Here is a 20,577-nt window from a genome sequence, read left to right as displayed (position 1 = left end):
TCACTCTTTTCACCTCTTGCACTTCTAGCCCTTTATATATACCTATCTATTGCCCTTCATGCTATCCCATGTCAAATACATATAGACAAAAAATAATGTCATTTACCTTCAATCTTTCAAGACACCTACTTAACTCTAACATTGTTGCTTCGTCTACTCCTATCCCGTTTGAGTTGGCTACAACCAAGGAAGGAGGGTTTGCGTTTTATATTGAGTGACAATGGTGATTACGATTTTGATGTCAACGTCCAATGTTGTAAATTTGTGAGTTTTGTAAATGATGTGATTAACTGTGGGTGTTTGAGATGTGTATTTTGTTTTAGAATTAAGGAGAGAGAAAGACACATTCTATAAGAAATTTTATTCTATAATTTTTCTCCAAAGTTTTTTTTTTTTTTTCATTACTTCAATTAAATAATTATAATGAATATGTGTATACAATTTATAATTGTTGCTTTTTTTTATGAACTCATTACTAATAAAGTTTTATAACAACTATGCTATAATACATATACAATATTCTCCAAAATCATCTTATATAAAATATTACAATATTATCCGTGCATTGCACGGGTAACTTACTAGTTGTTATTAATTGTTGAGTTTAGAATTTGTTTTGAGATCATTGTTATTAATTGTAGGTATGTAACGCAGTTTGTGTTTAAGGATTAAATGAGCTATTTCTAAAAAAATCTTAATTGTGCTTGACATTACCCCAAACCTTAAGAATAGTTATTGTATTTTACCTTTTATAAATTTTCAAATTCTTCCCTAAATTTAAAAGAATGAAATTGATTAATTTCATGACAATACTAGGAAACATAGATAATTAGATATTGTTTTCAGTTTCTAATTTTCAAAAGTCAATGAAAACACGCATTTAATTTAATGAATATGTCTCGTTATCATAGAAGAAGTATGAAATAATAATTGATATGAAGGAAAGTACAATATTCATTTGACAGCTCAAATATTGATTTGATTCGATATCAGATGTAATTCAAACTTATCATTGAGATGTAATTCAAACTGTCCACAATAAATTAAAATTTAGTAAAATATGAACACTGAATTTTTAATATAAAAGAAAAGGTACATTAGGAAAATTATTAATATTATTTTAGTCATATAATTAGAGAATTAAATTTCTCCCTTTAGAAAATGAGATGGAGTTAGTATAAATTTAAACATAAATATACAAAAATACTATTATTTTTAATGCAATTAAGTTCAAGTTAATATAAATATACAAAAAAAAAAATTATTATCTAACATTAATAATAGAAAATCAATCAAAGATGATTAATTATCTATAAATTATGTATTAAATTTAGTAATAATTTGCTGTGACTTTAAATTTACATGCTACCTTAAATTCTCCAATAGAAACAAAATTATGAACCCCAAAAAGAGAAGAAAAAGAAATCAACTTTGAGAACCCAAAAAAATGATGAATTGACATCTAGGATGATTAGAGAAAAAAATAATGTAAAAATCAAACAATTTGAAACGAATATAGTGCTTTCGAGTTTCATTGTGACTATACTAAAAGATTAATTGCAAATTACACCATTAATGTTTGGGATAATTTTAATTTTGTCCTAAAATTTCAAAATTTTGATCCACCTCCGTAACCTTGCATATTGTTTGGATGAACTCCCTTCTATTTATCCATTAATGATCGGCAGTTGAGAGAGAGAGAGAGACTTGTATTCTATGCAGCTTGATAGAGAGAGCAGTGCAAGTATTATATCCACGCTTTGATTAACGATTCACCTACTTGTAAATTATTGTTCTTTTCTAATTAATGCCAACCTCAATACCAAATCAGTAGTTTGTAAAATTGCATCTACAAATTTTGTCAACGATCAGGCCAAGCAATAACCGTTCAGAAGTCTGGCATAGTTGCTTCCACGAAAGCTGACCACAGGAACTTAAATCAAATATGCAATTGGTTCCTGTATAGAATGTCCAGACTCCAAATACATGGGGTCCCCAAGTGATTTATTTTTATAGTAAGTTACGTATTTAGTAGGTTTCAAATCCATGACCTTACCCTCCATCCATTATTATAGGAGGAAGAAGTATCAATTGAGCTCTAGGTATGAAATGATGGATGCTAGAAACAATCGGGAGTGGTCCATTGTGACTGTAATAAATTTTTATGTGAACAACAAGGAATAATATGCCCTTCAGAAAGAAGTCTATCTACGGCAGTTAACTTAGCAAGGCTACATCATGTGCCAAGAACCTTGTAGCTCTACTGGAATCTTCTAGTGTTTCCGATGGAGACGTATAAAGTTCAAATCTCCTCTCTTTCAACTATCAAATTATCCAAAAAAATAAAAATAAAAAATAATAAAGATGACAAAGAAGAAGAAAGAAAGCAAGGCTACATCATGTCAGAACTCCCCCCAACAAGCGAGGACTTGATGTATGATTGGTTGAAAGTGTATGTTGATGCTGTAGTAGGGAATTGGGAAGCCTTTACGGCAGCAGTTTCCCCAATGATGTGGGCAGTGGTATAGAAGCGTGGTCATCTAAAGTGGCTCCTAGCAATCCACAAAAGCAGAAGCTTCAGCTTTCAGGTTTGCAGTAACTTTAATTAAAGATTATGCTCTTAATAATGTAAGATATTGAGAGTGATGCTCGGTGGTGCCAGGATTCAAGAGATTGTCTGGGAGATTCACACAGTGGTTCAGGACATTAAGGAGCTGTTGATACTTTCTGGAGAATGCTCTGGTTTGTTTAATTGGGTTAAGCATTAGTGTAACTCATTATCTAATAAATGTTCCTGTTGGGATCTACTTAATGACTTCTCGGTTATTCCTGTTGTTTTTTTGAATGGGAACTTAATGGCCTAGTTTTGTTTTTGGAATTCTATTTTTTTTGTTCAATGTAATTGTCTCCAAACCACCCCCCCCAAAAAAAAAAAAAAAAAATCACTCCCAAAAATATAGAACTCACGTTCCTTGCTGGTATCAAACTCTAAGAGTAAAATGAGAGGGGAACAAAAAGAAATGTGATAATATAGATGCAACTTATCTCTTTAAGGAAGGAATGCATATGCTATGTAATAAGAAACCATAAAGACAATATCAACTAACTACCAAAAAGAAATCAACTCTAAAATTGTTTTTGGCTAGAACTCAGGCAATATGACCTCTTAGTGGCCAGATAAAAAATTTGTTTGAATCCTTATTATTTCTATTTCGCACTAAAGCCTATCTATGTACATGTGTTTGTTGTGTGTCATAAGGGCCATTCAGGATTGCTCCAGAAACGAATTGAGGACCAGCATTAGCAGCACCTTGAACCTGAATGAAGCACACAATATTAAAAGATCTGATTGACCATAATTTCTTGCTTGGGAGCTACAAAGTTATCTGGTAGTATCAAATAAAGTCGTTAGATTACATGGTATAACATGCTAGTTTGGTACAGCATAGATTAACCAGGTGACAGCTAGTATGTTGTTGATATTATAGTCTGAAAACTGGATGTGACTTACAGGGTTTGTGTAAATAACAATGGAACTGACAGTAATACTTTCACTTTTTTTCTTTTTCTTGGATAGATATCAATGCTTTCACTTATATATATATATACAGACACCTGGGGATTGAGACAGGTGTCCCAATCATAGTTATATGTAACTGTCAATTTGCAGATTCATGGATACCTGAAACTCAGTGTAATAGGTTTCTATTCCAAAGTCTGGGAGAAAATGTTGAGCAAAGCAGCTTTCCACCTTATTATTTTCAACCCTAATACATCTTGACTGTAAGCTCAGTTGGTAACTGATCATTCAGAATCAGTTTGGTGTAGAAGCGTAGTCATATCCTTTAGGGATATCTTACAAGATAGAGCTTAGACGTAACTTATGAGCTTGCGATAAGGAGACTCTCGATCTCCTTTGCTCTTCTCGTCCTGGTTATGAAGTTCTTGAGTAGGATGCTAAGGAAGACGGTGAAGCTGGGACTCCCTAAGAACTTCAAGGTTGGTAATGTGGAGGAAGATTGGTTGTGTGTCACACAATTATTGTTTGCAGATCAAACAATCATTTTTTGTGATGCCAACACTTTGCAGGTGATGCAATCATTTTTTGTGATGCCAACACTTTGCAGGTGATGCAATCATTTTTTGTGATGCCAATACTGAACAGATTCTCTACGTTCGATTGTTGGTGATTTGTTTTGAGGAAGTGACAAGCCTAAAGGTTAACTTGAGCAAGAGTGAGATGGTTCCAGTAGGTGAGGTTCAGAATATCTTGGGCTGGAGGGTGGAGTGTTTGCCTATGACATGGTATGCCCCGGGGACTCCTTTTAAGTTGAAGTCGATTTGGAACCTGTATTTTGGAGAAGTTTGAGCATGGTTTAGCAGGCTGGAAGAGGTTATATAAAGGGGGTCAATTGACATTACTGAAGAGTACTCTTTTGAGTTTACCTACATATTATTTCTTCTTATTTACTATCCCTACTAGTGTGGCAAATAAGATTGAGAAATAACAAAGTAATTCTTGTGGGGGTGGTTTGGGGGATGAGTTTAAACACCATTTGGATATTGTTAATGAAGGGCTGGGGATTAGGGAGCTTGCAACCTTCAATCAGGATTTGTTGGGGAAATAGATTTGGTGGTTTGGGGTAGAGGGAACTCATTAATGGAGGCATGCAGTAGCTACAAAGTTCAGCCAGGAGTTGGGTAGTTCAGTAAGGAGTAGGGTGGTTGGAGTTCCAAATCTATTCGAGGTACTCATGGGTGTGGTTTGTGGAAGAGCATTAGGATGGGGTGTGATAGATTTTTGCATTACATTGATTTTGACGTAGGAATTGGTAACTGAATTTGGTTTTGGCATGCCTATGGTGTGGCAATCAGCCTTTGAGGTGGTTTTTCCGGACTTGTACGATGGCTCTACAAATAGAGAGGCTATATTATAGTAGGATGGAGAATCATGTGCAGATATAGTGGGGAGATGGTAGATTATCTATTGGTTCAATGTAAGGTGGCCTATGACTGGAACTTTGTTTTCAAATCTTTTGAGATACATTGGGGTTTTGGAGAAGGTGATTGTCTGTTACTTGAGAAATTGGTTATTGGGTGGGTAAGTATTCAATAGATATTTGGAACATCTGGAGATGGGTATGCATTCGTCAGATATCTGGAACATGGTTCCTTCATGACTGACGTGGACTATATGGAGGGAACACAATTGGCACACATTTGAGGATGGGGACTGCATAGGAAATGAGTTGCTAGCCATCCAATTTCTCTAGCTCCTTATTTGATTGGTCTCAAGCGTGGGGTTTTACGAATGGGGATTCTATTGCTATGTTTTTAGATACACTGTCTTTCAATATATAATTTTTCCTTTTTTTTTTTTTTGTAATTCTTTAGGCTCTTTGTGTCCATTTACATGAACTAGCCTTTTTTAATAAAATTATTCTTACCTATTTATAAAAAAATAAAAAAGAAGAAGAAGAAGATAGAAATCAGAACCAGTCACAACTCTTGTTGATTTGTTGCTGGTCTATTCATCAACCTGAACACTCAATCCACTACCACCTCCTCGGTGTCTAATCTGAAACTATCTATTGTTTATGTTTAAGAGTTAGGGTACTGCTCCTGAAAAGTAAAAAGGATGGGGAAATTCAATACCATCTCCATGTATATTAATTTGTAGTGCTATCAAGTACTGATTGTTTTAGCATTTTAGTTCTTGGAGTTACTATTCAGACTAAAATATTAAGTGCCAAACTTCCCTTAAATCGAGTTTGATATTAAAAAAGAAAAGGCTAAAATATTGTTTCCAACCCTAAAGGCTAAAGTTTGCATGAATTTTGCCTTTCCTCCCTAAACTTTAGAAGTTTGTTTTCATCCCAATACTTTTTAAAGAGATTTTGTCAAATAGTTTAGGGATGAAAAACAATTTTTTTAAATTGAAAATTGATACCTGTAACATTGTCAATAGTCTAGAGTCGAAAAACGAACATTTTGAAGTTTAGGACAAAAAGTGAAATTTATGCAAAGTTTAGGGACTAAAACAATATTTTAGCCAAAAAAAAAAACTATATCTAATCAGGACTGCACTAGGGGTCTTAGAATTTAATAGCATTATTGAGCACATAATGGTCTTGGTGCAATGACAAGTGCCTTCCACCAGAAGCAACAGGTCATGATTTCGAGTTTGGGAATCAGTCTCTCTAAACAAAATTAGGTGTAAGGTTGCTTAACATGACCTCTCCCAGAACTTGAAAAAGTGGGAGTTTTGTGCATTGGGTACGACCTTTTTTTAATTGAGCATACAGTGGGACATACCTTATTAATGCCATAGGGATCAGTGTATGAATTTCCTCCATATGCCATATCAGGATTACCGTAGCTTGCAGCATATCCAGGACCTGAAAATAAAACCACTCCAAGGGTTAAAGAGTTGAACTCAATATATCTTTTTAGTCCTGCAGATGCTGCAGTTTGCAATCACTCATATCTATTGTATTAAGGGTGAATTACTTGGGTTTGCTGCCGTGGCTGCAGCAACTGCAGCTCTTGCTCTCTTCTCAGCATTAGCTAGCTCTGCATGTAGTTTTTCAATTTCATTAGCCATGGAAATCATACTTCTTTCCATTACCTGCCTTTGCTCAAGGTTACTAACACGCGTTTTCTTCTCATATTCAATAGCAGCCCTATTCACATCCAAAAATGAAAGAGGCCACATTTAAAACTTGCGGAAAGAAAATCATGCAATTTCTTAATATATTCAATCAACTATTCAAATCATATTTAACTCCAAAAAGAAAGAATAAAAAAGACACTTTTTCTCCAAAAGTGCGGGTTTTTTTTTTTTTTTTTTTTTTTTCCAACTTTAATTCAGTCCACAAGTCAATTTCAGTTCTCTACATAGTTCTTGTCAGATTATGAATCTATCATAGGTTTCTCGATAATTTTTCTTTGATATTTCCGCAACTGAATTAGCCTAATTTCAAGTAATTTCTGCTCTAATATCATGCCAAATCATAGAACAAGTGTCATCTGCTGAGTCAACTTGCATATATCTAGATCTAGTGGTCAAGCCCAAAAAATATTATCTCTTTTGTTATTTCAAGTTAATTTAAATCATTATTGTTATTTCTATCCATGTTTTAAATTTCTAATAGTTCATCTTGTTGTGCTTACCTTCGACCTATACAACTGTGCTCTTGTATGATGCATGATATAATTTTTTTTTTTTTTGAGAATTGATATAAATATGTTAAAAGAAAAGATAAACAACAAATATGAAAAAACAAGAAAGTGTTGTTCAAATACTGGGCTGGCTTTCTGTCGGTAACACTGGCATATAATATCTATCTTATGCATCTCGGCTTACAATGTCTATACGAACATCTCAAGTAATAATCACTAGCCTCTTTACTCATTAGAGACTTAAAAAAAAAAGAAAAAAAAAGAAGTCCAATCATCCACATTCAGTATCAATAAATTTATCAAGTAGATTGCGGGGTTTTGCACTTGTGTGTAGGCCCTGTAATTATACATGTATAAATTATGTAATCTGGCTAGATGTATTTTTAAATATACATTTTGATGGTCTAATCATTGAGGTTTTTCCTTTTTAGAACTAATTAAGGATGGTACATAACAAGAAAGGACATATACTGAGACAAACCAGTATATTATGATTAACCCTACTCCCTAGAATTTGATTTTTTTTTTCCTTCCATTTTTGGCTAAAGTTGGCTTTCATTGTAATAAGTAATAATCACTACCCTCATCTATTGCATTATGCACGAGCTCAGAGTCTTCCTTTCTCTTTTTCTTTTTTAATGTCCAATTATCCACATTCAAGATCAATTAAGTTTTTCAAGTAGATTGCAAGGCTTCGCACTTTCGTACTGGCCTGTATTTATACATTTAAAAATTATGAAATTTGGATAGATGTATTATTTAATATAAATTATGATGGTCTAATCATTGAGGCTTTATCTTTTTAATTATAAATTCCGAGTCAAGAACTAATACCCAAATCAAAGGCATTAGAAAAAAGGGAAAGATACAATGTTGATCCCTAAACTTTAGACCATAAACAATATTAGTCCCAAAGGTTTAAAGTGATCACTTTTAGTCCTCTAGATGATGTGGTCAAACTAAAAGCTGACTTGTCATCACCGTATTAAACATATTAGAGCATCTCCAACTGTATAGCTAAAAGCATAAAAATCTCTATAATAGAGAATGGGACCATAAAAATGGTCTCCAATGGATTCTCTAAACCTGAAATTTTTTTTTGCTCATGAACAGTAGCTCTTCAAGTCTGATGGGCTACTATACATTAGCAATTGAATTTCTGGGATTAAAAAATTATGTCAGCTCCTTTTATATCAATTCTTTCTCTCTCCTCCGGATTTTTTTTCCTCTCATTCTCTCCGTTGCCGTTGCTTCTTTTTTTCTCTCATTCTCTCCATGAACAGTTATTCTCTCCTCTTTTTCTCTTTCTGCTACAAAGGGTGATCTGCAAACGATCACAAATCTCTCTCTGGAAGATTAACAATCCTGGATTTCTCTCACAAAAGCTGAAATCAAACTGGTATGCCAACTTCAATCATTTGAAATCATATTTCTAATTGGCTATTTTTTGAGTTTAGAAAAATGGGTTTTTGGGTATATGATGATTTGTGTTCTGTTTGCTATTGATTTGGATTTTGGGGTTTCAAGGGAATAGGGTTGATTGTTTATTTCCAAGTTTGGGACTGAGTTCAAAATGGGTTCAGATTTAGGTTAATCTTGAAATGAATTTGGATTTGTGTTTATGTTTGTTCTATAAATTATTGTTCCCCTGCTTTGATTCTTGGTGGATACCGTATATGATGGGTTTGTGTTCTGTTTGCTATTGATTTGGATTTTGGGGTTTCAAGGGAATAGGGTTGATTGTTTATTTCCAGGTTTGGGACTGAGTTCAAAATGGGTTCAGGTTTAGGTTAATCTTGAAATGAAATTGGATTTGTGTTTGTGTTTGTTCTATAATTTATTGTTCCCCTGTTTTTGATTCTTGGTGGATACTTGACATTAGTGTGAACAATGGAAATATTTTTGAAATTTTGATGTGAGATGCTTCAGCATTGTAGTTTATAAACACTTCTTTATGTTGGGTCTTAGATAAGCTTAAATATTTTTTTCATGTACCTATAAGAGGGACACTGACTTTATAGTGGAAGGATAATTGCATTGCACCAAAGCAATAAGGTAATTAAGAATTTACAAGACACTGACACTAGGGAATAAACTTTGAGGAAACAATGGTCCAAAGTTTCAATTAGAGAAAGCTTAACCATTAAGTACTTGAGCCAATAGATAAGTGATACCAGGACCTAATTTACCATTGGTTTCTACATGTGTTATGGCTTTTTGAGCTCAATATATGATCTGCTTGAGGGGTTTCTGCAGGGCGTGGAATCTGCCTGAGTGCGTTTGTTTTATTTTTTTCAGGTTGTGAAACCTGTCTGAGGGGTTTCTTACAGTAGACTTTATTAACTTTCTTGCTAGGGATGGATCTGCATATTCCAGGAGCTATATCTTTCACTAATCTTTTAGAAGATCCTAATAATGAATATGTGATAGGATCTTCACATATAAGTGGTGAAGATAGCGTTCCACAAGCTCAAAGAGTCAGCCAAATGTCTCCACCCGAGGTTGAATCCATAGCTAAGAAACCACAACGTGGTGCCAACTTCTCCATCCAAGAAGACAATCTTCTTGTGTCCGCATTTCTTAATGTTAACCAAGATGTAGTGCAAAGTACTAACCAAAAAAAAGGAACTTACTGGAAAAGAATTTCAGACTACTACCACAAGTGGAAGACCTTTGAGTCTACGTGTACTCAAACTTCTCTAACGAATCGGTGGTCAACAATTCAACAATGCACCAACAAGTTTTGTGGGTATTTGTCACAAATTGATTCAATGAATCAAAGTGGTATGACCGAGGAAGACAAGGTACATCTTACAAAAAAATTTGTGTTAGTTTGATAATTTGTTTCAACTATTTCAAGATATTAATTATAATATATTTGTTAATTTTTCAGCTTAATAAGGCAAGACAACAGTATCAAAAACTCCAAGGTTCCACATTTTCATATGAACATTGTTGGAATCTTTTGAAGCACTCACCAAAATGGTTGCGTACTATTCAAGAGCATAGACCAAAAAGAGGGAGACTTGAGACAACATCTTCATCTTCTAATCTAGAGCCAATAGATTTAGAGGATGAAGATATCCCACATGTTCCTAATGTATTGGAGAGACCACCAGGCAAGAAGGCTGAGAAAGAAAGATTGAAAAAACAAAAGAGCAAAGAAGGTACATCTTCAAATATGGAAGCCTTATTAAATGTCATGATGGAAGAAAGAAGAAAAATGAATGAATGATATTATAATAGCTGCTATTGAAAAAGGATGTCTTGCAAACCATGAGCAAGAGATGGCACGAATTCATCTCGAGGATAGAAAACTTACAATGGCACAAATGAAAATGGAATTGAAAATGGAACAATTGAAAGAGGATAGGGAAATAGAAAATTTGAGATTGGAGAATATGAAGGAGGAAAAAGAGATTATGATGATGGATGTAAGTGCGTTGCCTCCAATGCAACAAGAATATATTCATCAATGCCAAATGGAAATCCTTGAAAAGCATAGGAATTAGCTTGACATGGGGTGCTCTTGTTTTGTATAATTAGGAGAGCACTTTAAACTTATTTTGTAGCAATGCGATCAAGCTGACTAGAATATACAGGGTCACTTTTTTTGTTGTTGCAATGTGATCCCACGGACTAAGGATAGTAGTTGTTATCTACTATTATTTTGATGTATTAGAACATTTGCTTTTTATATTGCAAGTAGTCGATAGATTTGATGCTATTGTCATTTAAACTTTGCATTAGAAGATTATATATATTGAAAAATATGATCATTGCAATATTATTTAAATTGAAAAATGTATGATCATTGGAAAAATATGATTGTTGAAAATGTATGATCATTTGAAAATATGATCGGATAAATAAAATAGTTGAGAAATATGATCGTTGCAAAATTTGAAAATGTTATGAAATTTAAAAAATATAGCTGTTGGGAATTTGAAAAATATAGCTGTTAGGAAAGAATAAAGGAAGAATAAAGAAATATTAAAACAATAATAAAGAAAGAAGGAAGAAATGATATTTAAATGAGATAGAGAATGGATAAAGAATGTTGGAAAATGTATTTGAAAAAGTAAGTAGCTAAAAGTTAAAAGTCACTCTTCTCCAAACAGTACAAAAATGGGGAGAATATGCTGGAGATGCTCTTAGGGACTTTAAATTTGATAGGGAATAAAATCTATCACTTAAGTTTGGTAGGGACTTGCCTACCTCTGTAGAGACAGTGGAAGTGATAGCAGCACGGAGGGCTCTCGTGTTTGCCAGAGAATTAGGTTTTGAGTGCATGCTGATTGAAGGCGACTCTGAACTGATCATCAAAGCCATCAAGGAGAAATCTCTCCTTTCCTCAGACCTTGGCCACATTTTGAGAGATATCCATGCTCTCTCATGCTCTTTTAGTAGTATTTCTTTTCTTCATATTAAACGTAAGGGTAATAATGTTGCCCACCGCTTAGCTCGAAGATCAATTTGTAATCCTCTGTTAGTTTGGATGGAGGAAGTTCCTCCGGACATTGTAGACGTTTACAATTATGATCTTGACCATATCAATGATTAATTTTGGCCCTTCCTTGTGGGCTGGCTTCTCAAAAAAAAAAAAAAAAAGAAAGTTTGGTAGGGACTAACTTCTCAGTAAAAGCGATCCCTAACTTCTCAGTGACTGAAAGTAAAATCGTTCATGAGCTACAATATATTTTGGCAAAAAAAGATAACCCTAAAATAAATGTACCACTAATCAAGTTCCAGCACTAGAACTATTACCAAAAGATTCACATTCACAGTATAATGACAGATATGTCAATAAACTCATCAACCATTACAAACGGTAAATTTATTGCTTCAAATAAATATAATATATAAAACAAAAATCAAAGTATTTATTTTTTAAAAAAAAAGTAAAATTATAACAAACAAAATCAAAATGTGAGTGAAATTGCATTAAAAGTAATCTCCACAACTACCTTTCCCTTTGAATCTCTCCTTAATCAACAAAATTATGCTCAAATAATGAACAAAACACGTTCACACAATCGCAAATAAGATTTTTTTATATATATATTTTTTTGGTTTTGACTTGGAAAAAAAAAATGTTACCTTCCTCTCTGAATTTCCTTGCGCATGATCTCAATCTCGGCCTTAATCTCCGGAACCTCCTGCGAGTCCTCACGAACCCTCGCAAGGTCGTCCTCGATGGCCTGAAGCTGCGCTGTGAGGTCCTGGCGCGCCGAGCCGAATTGATGCAAGTCAGCTTGGACACGAGCGAGCTCTGAAGTCATAGCATCGACGGCTCGAGCCTCGGCGTCGAGCTTCAAGGACCTCTCGTAGACGTCTCTGATTTCAGCGTCTCTCTCGGCCTTGATATCGGAGGCGGTGACCGATAAGACGCGAAGGTCGTGCTCAGCGGCGGAGAGGTCGTGTTTGAGTGCCACGTGTCCGGAGGCGAGCTGTTGGTTGTCGCTGAGGAGGGATTGGATCTCGCGGTGTTGGATGGCGATGCGGTCTTCCAGGATCATCGAGTGTGAGTGATGGGACCTGCTACCGTGGAGGAGGAGGAGACCACCACGACGCTCTTCGATTCGGGAGAGTGGGACTTGGATTTCGCGCTGCCGGTTTCGTCTGGACATGTTTTCTTTCTTTCTTTATTTTTGCTTTGCAATGCAATTCAATTTTACTCCTTCTCGCTTCTCAGCGCCTCTTTCTCCTTCTCGTTTTGGTTTTGTTATTTGGAGGATTTGAGGGACTCTCGTTTTGTTATTTGGAGGATTTTGTATCTTTTGATTGGGTAGTTGCTGAGCTGAGATTTGAGGGACTCTCGTTTAAGCCCTTGAAAAAGAAGAGGCAAAGTTCTGTGGACTTACAAAGGTGGTACCCAGACCAACAAAGCATGATAGGCCCAAAATCTTGATTAAGAAATGACCAGCCCAATCCTTAAATAAAGGAATGATGGGCCCAAGAATGTGCAAGCCGAAAAGCCCTATATAAGGATATAAGTTAACAGACCCAAACAATAAGAAAATGAAGGGTCCGTAAAGGTACGACCTATGAGGAATTGGGTCCCACCACAATCCCCCAAAAAGGAACAAGAGGACTCGAAAGTTGTTCCTATAGAAGCTAAAGAACAGCTAGCACGACGAGAGGCACGGTGAAGGAGGCCCATCCTATGGGGCTCAGACACGGTAGTTCGGCGAGAAGAGGGATCCCAAAATAGCTAACCAACCAAAAATTTTAGCAAAAGATTTCATTCCATAAGGCATCTATTCCATTAACAGTAAAAGCTCAAAATTGTCCAGTCAATATCGTTTCCATTGGACTGGGGTTCGCAAATGCCACTCCACCTTGTCCCCACAGTTCTACAGAAGGACCCATCTACTAGTATCACACTGCTAGCCATTTTGGAGCATTAGAGCATTCTCAACAAACGTTGTAAAGCTGTAAATGCTACTTTTCAACATCTGAAACCACAAAATGCTACTCCATCAAATATCCTATATCTTAAAATTTTTGCAATCTTGCTACTGTGCGCTCTTATAATTTTTTTTTATTTTTTTATTGCTCTCTCATCTCTCTCCCTGTACTCTTCTTCCTGTTTCTCTCATCGGTGCCTTCTCTCATTTCTTCTTTCCTTCTCTCACTGGTCTCACTTCTTTTCTTTTTTCTTCTTTCTCTTTTCTTCATTCACTGGCATCCACAACTGAAAACCATGGTGGTAGTGGTTCGGCGAAACCATAAAGAAGATAAGGTCGAGTTTGTGATTTGTGGGTCTCTGCTGTTGATTGGGGTGGCTGGGTTGTGGTGGTTCGGCGAGCATGGCTAGGTTTCGACATGCGTGGCTAGTTTGGGTGGGTTTTGTGATTGAAATTTTAAAATTATGCTCTTACTAATTTTGGGTCTATGATTTCTAACATGGGTTTGTGATTGTGGTGGTACTGGGTTTGATTGATGGTTTTGATGTTGGTTTGTTGAGTTTTTGATTTGGTTTTAGGTGGTGGGAATCCCGATTTGCAGAGGTTGGGGGTGCCGCCGGTGATGGTGGCTATGGTTGTGCTGTGGTGGTTTGTGGTGGTTGTTGGCTGCTGGGTGAGGTGGCTATTGACTGTTGGGTGTGGTGGCTGTTGGGTTTTGTTATACCAGTGGTGGTGGTGGTGAGTGGATGTGGTAGTGTGGCGTTGGCGGTGCTGTGAGAAAGAGAGAGAGAGAGAAGAGAGAGACAGAGGAGAGAGGCAAAATAAAAAATTATTGAAAAATAATAAAGAAACAATATTTAAATGAAATGGTAAAAAAAAAATAGAAGTTTTGATATAGGTTGTATTGTAAAGCGGTGTGTTATATGTTATAAAATTGGGTTTTGAGATGGTAAATGCTAAATTTTTTAGAATTGTTGATAGGAATGCTCTTAGTATTGGTGGTGCTAAAAATAACAATTTAACTTCTTAGCACCACTATATACAAAAAGTGCGATACATTGATGGAAGAGTTGGTAAAAATTTTACCTTCTCAACTACAATGCAGAGTCATTGTAGCTCAAAAGTTAAAATCAAATAGCATATTTTATTATTCTCTCATTAAAATAGTATTTTTTTTCTCTTTCTTTTATTTCTCGGTTCTAGTTATTCTCTTCACTGTCTCTCCCAAGCTCTCTCTATCTCCACTCTCACCAACAAGCCTAGTCCTTACCGCTTACCCAAGCTCTCTCACTGACAAGCCCAGTCCTCCATCTCACCGCTCGCCCAACGTTGACAAGCCTAGTCCTCCATCTCACCACCGACCCAAGCTTCATTATTAACCCAAGCTCCATTGCCAACCCAAGCCCCATCACTGACCCATCTCTCTCCCAATCACCCTCTTGCCAAGTCATCTTGCCCATAACATAATCCCCCACCACGTGTAAACCTTGTTCCTAACAACTCCACTGGCACCGCCTTCATCGACCTCAAGAGAGTCGCGAGATTGATCAAGGTAGAAACGAGGTAGATGAATTCGACCATGGTGGTGTGGTTGGATTTTGTAGGTTTGTTTGGGTTTCATGGTGGCTTAGTTTTGTGGGTTAGTGGTGGTGTGGTTGTGTCGGTGTTGATTTGAGTGGTGGTTTTGGGGTAATTTGGGTTTTTGGCAGTGGTTGTGGGTGGTTGTTTTTAGCTTGCTAGTTGTTGTTGGGTGGTTGTTTTTGGTTGGCAGTGGTTGTGGTTTGTGTGGTGTTTTTTTGGTACTGGGTTGTACATGGTGGCAATTAGTGGTTGTTGGGAGTAATTGGGTTTGGGGCGCGGTGGTTGTTGGTAGTTTGTGTCTCAGATTATTTATTGCAGTAATTGTTGTTTATTGTAATAAATATATTATTTTATTATAGTAGATCTATTATTTTATTGCGTTATTTATATTATTTTATTGTGTTGAAAGTTAAAATAAAACCACTGGGTATTTTGAAAAATGAGAAGATAAAATAGATAAAGTAGCTTTTTAGAGTATTCACAGCAGTGGAGCTATATTTTTAGCTATTTGGCACCACAAAAAGCTACTTTATCTATTTTATCTACTCATTTTACAAAACATCCAGCAGCAGTGGATCTATTTTAACTTTCAACCCAACAAAATAATATAAACATCACAATAAAATAATATATCTACTACTTACTAAAATAATATTTCTACTCACAATAAAATAATATATTTTACCTTACCATTCCCTTCTCTTCTTTTCTCGCGCCCATTGGAAAAAACTGAAAACCTTCTTCATCTTCCCTTTTCCTTTTGAGAATTACAGCCCAACACACAAAAATGGAAAAAAAAAAAACCATTTAGTATTTAAATCTTTCTATTTTTTGAAATTTCTTGCTCTGTTTTTGTATCTCTCTCTTTCTGGTTTTTCGGTGGGTTGGTTTGGTTAAAATTTTGTGAATAATTTGATGCGGTAAAAGCAATAAAATAAATATTAAAAGAAGGAAAAAGAATGAGCTGGAGGAGAGTATTGAAGTCTATACAGGGTATAGCTGCTCACACCCTTCTCCTTTACTTCACGCTATTGCTGGTTCTCAAGCTCATCCATGTCGTCTCCTACTCCTGGTGGTCAGGTTTCCCCTCTTTTTCTATGTCTATTTTTTTTTTCAATTTTCAATTTTGTTGTTGTTATTGTTGTTTTTGTGGGTGTTTGATTTTTGTTGGGTTGGATTCGTTTTTTGGGATTTTGATTGTTTTCGCAATGTTTGTGGCGTTGAAAAGTGAAAAAAAAATTATGGGTTTTGCTTAAATTTGTGTTTTGGGATATTAAATCGGTGAAAAAAACATGGGGTTTCTTTCAGCAGCAATGGATAAAATATTTGCTTAATGAGAGAAGAGAGAGAAGTATAGTAAAATATATATATATATATATATTTTTAGCTTCTTGTTACAGTGCACAAACATTTATGGCTGTGCACTGTAGCAAGAAGCTAAAATTTTTTAGCTATAGCTCTGTTGCTGTAGCATGCATTTTAAGTATTGGTGGTGCTAAAAATAGCAATATAGCTATTTAACACCACTATTACTAATGCTCTTATAGAGCTATATTGCTAAATTCATGGCTCTACTAATGTGGATGCTTTATATCGAGAAAGAACCAAAGGCACTTTCAAGGAGCCTAATGCCAAAAATGGCAAAAGCGGTTGGGAGGCAAGGGTGACTTTGAACCCCGAATAAGTCTTGTGCCACATAAAGTGGCACAACAAATGCCAGAATTCGCCCATGTGTCGAGTTGTGGTTGGTTGAGAGGTGGTTGTGGGTCCATGTGGGGACACCTCTCCACCAACCAACCATAACTCGCTACATAGACAAGTTGTGGCATTTGTTGTGCCACTTTATGTGGCACGAGACTTATTCCTGAACCCTACCAACTCACTAAAGATAGCAAAACTAGGGAAGGGAAAGGTATAACCTCCGTCACACATTCTCTAGTATAAATAGGGCACAAGGCCCAAGGAAAGGGACAACACATAAGATAGGGAGCATAGTGTTTAAAAGAAAGGAAAGAGAGAGTAAGATAAGAGTGAAAGTAGTAAACAAAGCAAACCCACTGTAGAAAATAGAGGGTTCCTGTGGAGAGAACTAGCCTCCTCCTTTTTCCATGGACACATTTATTATAGATCCCAAATCTCACAAGTCTTATGGGATTTAATATTTAGTCATAAGAGCATCCACATTAGTGGATGCAAAATTTTTGTAAATTTACACATCTAAAACCTACTTTTTCTATTTTACACTTCTATTTTTACAAAACGGCCACATTAGTTTGTCTATTATACACATTTACTCAAATAAAATATTCAATCCACACCCACCATCAACTCACCCAGCCACCATCATCAATCCACAAATCTTTAGCTAATTCATTCCTATCAAACACATAAACAGTCAACAAAAACACACACACACACACACACACACACACACACACACACACATAAGCGACATGTGGAGCTACCCAGATAGGAAAAAAAAAAAAAAAAAGCAAAAGAAACCCAGGTAGAGAAGGTGTAGATGGGTCTCATGGAGCTACCCCAAGTGGCTTGCTTGGACTTGGACTTGGTAGATGGGTCTCTTGGGTTATCGAACTCTTCTTCTTCCTCAACAGCTCTCAAGTTTAGGCGATCTGGTCTTTGAATTTTTGAGCGATCTGGATGTAGGCGAAGGATGTTGGAACGGCGGCATCATTTTGGCTCGCCAGAATATCAGATTGAAGAACGACGACATCATTCAGTCAGTTATGGACTCAAGTCACGTCTGCTGAGGAAGAAGAAGAGTGATTGGCGGCAATGGAGAGCGAGGTGAGAGTGAGAGCAACAGAGACAAGGAAAGAGAAAGAATTATTAAAATAGTAAATACAAGTGCTACAGTAACCATGCAATATGCACGGTCACTGTAGCAATATGCACGGTCACTGTAGCATCCACATCAGTGGATGCAAAATCTTGTATAATAAAAAAAGACACCACTTTTACACATTTTGTCTAAAAAATGTTCCATATTAGTGCTTCTAAAAGTGTGTAAAAACGTGTATATTTATACACTAGCTATAGTAAACATGTATATTTACACGGTTATTGTACCATTTATTATTTTATTAATATCACGTGCGCTCCTTTTTTTCTCTCTCTTCTCCATGCACAACGAACTCAGTAACTTCTCATCTACTCATCTTCTTTTTCCTCAGATGCACACAAACACACCCACACACAAACACATCCACATAGACAAATTAACACAAAGATACACAAACACACCTACACACAAACAAACCAACAAAGAGACACATCGGTGCTTGATCAGAACGATTGGTGCTTGTGGAACGATTGGTGCTTGACTTGAACGATTGGTGCTTGTGGGTCTTGCTTGATCGGAGCTCGTGGGTCTTGCTTGACTGAGTTTGATAGGAGCTCGTGGGTCTTGCCTGATTGGAGCTAGGGAGATTTGACCGAGATGGGTCTTGCCTGATCGGAGCTAGGGAGACTGAGATGGGTCTTGCTTGATTGGAGATAGGGAGATCTGACCGAGAGAGTGTGTTCAGAAATGGGTATAGAGATGGGTAGAGAGATGTGTATAGAGAGAGAGCAACAAATCAGAAAAATTGGGTGGAGAGAGAGAGAGAGAGCACGTATGTAAAGGGGGTAGTTTAGAGAAATAATAAAAAAATTGAGAAAATTGATTATTTAAATAAAATAGATTGTAGAATAGATGAATTGATGTGGAGTATTTTGAGAAGTGGGTATGTAAAATAGAAAAAGTAGGTTTTTAGTGTAAAATAGACAGGAAATTATAGTCGAACTGATGTGAATGCTTATTGTAGCTGTACAGGACGTTATTCCTCTGTAGGCCTAATAGCCACAAAACCCATCATAATAATGCCACGTGTACAAGGCCCAAAACTCGTTGGGCCTCGAGTCCTAAAGAATTATGTGCGAACACATACTCTATCGGTCCATGAACATGGTCCGGGTGGTCCTCGACACCCAACTCAAATCTGGAAATCGCTATGAAGCTAATTATGACATAAACCGTGAAGGTAAAATCCTGCTTGTTCGGAGAATGCAATTTCCCGAGGAGATGAGTCCCCGTAAGCTCAGTGAAGCCTAAGGAGTATTGCTGCCGGGCAGTCCATCCAGTGGTGGAACCAGTTCTAATGCCACTCTCACTACCTCCCACTTCCAACTAAACACCTACTTAAGGGTAATAGCATTGGACCCCTCCTCCCACTCACCATGAAAACAATTATAACCCTTCCACTGACTTTAAGGCTATAAATAAGAGATAGGAATTTGAGAAAGAGGTTGGCAATTTTAGAGAGAAAATACTGAGGAAAGAGGGTGATCATTCTGGAGAAAATAGAGAGAATAATTCTAAGAACATAGGGAACAGGGGTATTTAGGTTGCCGAACATAGGACCACCCGTTGTAGGAAATTCAAAAGCCCACAAAGTAAATAAATTGTTGTGGGGAGTAAGAGGGGCCAAATGGGCATATGGGCCTTTGGGCTGTAACATGGAGGGCCGACCTGCTCCAGGATTAAACTCTATGAGTCGGCCCATACGCCGAGGGTCCGAGGATACAGCCGAGGACGAGCTTCTCCTCGGAAAAGCCCTAGAGAATTCAAAGTTTCATTATGAAGGTCAAAGCACAACCCTGGAAAGACCAGTGGTTAAAAGGGGACATCCTGAATCTTCTAGATGCACCAGTATTAAAGAAAATATCAAGAGTAAAGGCTGCCACCTCCGCATTAAAGGCTCTGCACCTACCTCCCTGGCCGCATTAATGGGGAGGTAACCCCTGAACAGTAAGGTGGAAACTTCTAGTCACTGTTCAAAAAGTATCAGGGAAGGAAGTATAAAAAGGGGGTAAAGGCCAAAGAAAAGGGGGATCGGAAAACTAAGAAAGAAATTAAGAACTTGTAATTTTGAAGGAAGAAAGAGAAATAATGAAGAAGTAGTTCTCGGCTCGAGTCCGAGGAGATCCATTTGTCATTATCGTTCGTTATTTACTTGTGTTTGCTTATAAAAGCCTGTTATCAAGCTCCCAGCATTTCTAACCTAGGTTTCAAGCCCACACTCTACAAATCTTATTGTTTAAGGCTCATTGGGCCTGAGCCCGTGATTGTCTTTGGGTCCAGGTGCAATTGTGCACTTATAATTGGCGCCGTCTGTGGGAAACCTGGTCTAGAAAAGGTTCGGATACCATGGCAGGCCTAGGTTCTCACCATGCAAAGTCACAGGGATCACAACCGGAGGATCGTTTCGAGCGCCTTGAGCGTCAAAGGGATCGTGAGGGAAGTGTCCATACAGAATACCCCGGCGCTAGCCATACTCATGGTGGGGGTAGCACCACCCACGAGGAGGGTTCTAAATCCATGCAGAAGGAAATCAATCGTTTG

General features: G+C 36.8%; 1 protein-coding gene across 2 annotated transcripts; it reads right to left on the bottom strand.

Annotated features, from left to right (window-relative positions):
- Positions 1-3,008: 3,008 nt before the first annotated feature.
- LOC142608084 (protein FLC EXPRESSOR) lies at positions 3,009-12,989 on the bottom strand. 2 transcript variants are annotated; one of them, XM_075779789.1, is made up of 4 exons: positions 12,283-12,989; positions 6,511-6,683; positions 6,316-6,398; positions 3,009-3,317 (listed from the first exon to the last, which is right to left on the bottom strand). In XM_075779789.1, the coding sequence occupies exons 1-4, from the start codon at positions 12,810-12,812 to the stop codon at positions 3,225-3,227; spliced, it is 879 nt and encodes a 292-aa protein (XP_075635904.1). In that variant the 5' UTR covers positions 12,813-12,989; the 3' UTR covers positions 3,009-3,224. The 2 variants fall into 2 exon arrangements, with proteins under 2 accessions (XP_075635904.1, XP_075635905.1); XM_075779790.1 differs by lacking the exon at positions 3,009-3,317 and adding an exon at positions 5,500-5,622.
- Positions 12,990-20,577: the final 7,588 nt, after the last annotated feature.

Source organism: Castanea sativa, chromosome 8, assembly GCF_040712315.1.
Source record: "Castanea sativa cultivar Marrone di Chiusa Pesio chromosome 8, ASM4071231v1".
In the NCBI taxonomy this organism is placed as follows: domain Eukaryota; kingdom Viridiplantae; phylum Streptophyta; class Magnoliopsida; order Fagales; family Fagaceae; genus Castanea; species Castanea sativa.
This window is presented reverse-complemented; position numbering and strand designations above follow the sequence as displayed.

Bases quoted from the DNA above. Each gene is read 5' to 3' on its own strand.
- LOC142608084 (XM_075779789.1), bottom strand. From the start codon at position 12,812: ATGTCCAGACGAAACCGGCAGCGCGAAATCCAAGTCCCACTCTCCCGA. The intron at 6,399-6,510 runs GTAATTCACCCT...TTTTATTTTCAG, and splicing joins AGCCACGGCAGCAAACCCAA to GTCCTGGATATGCTGCAAGC. The intron at 3,318-6,315 runs GTATGTCCCACT...TGCTTCATTCAG, and splicing joins ATCCCTATGGCATTAATAAG to GTTCAAGGTGCTGCTAATGC.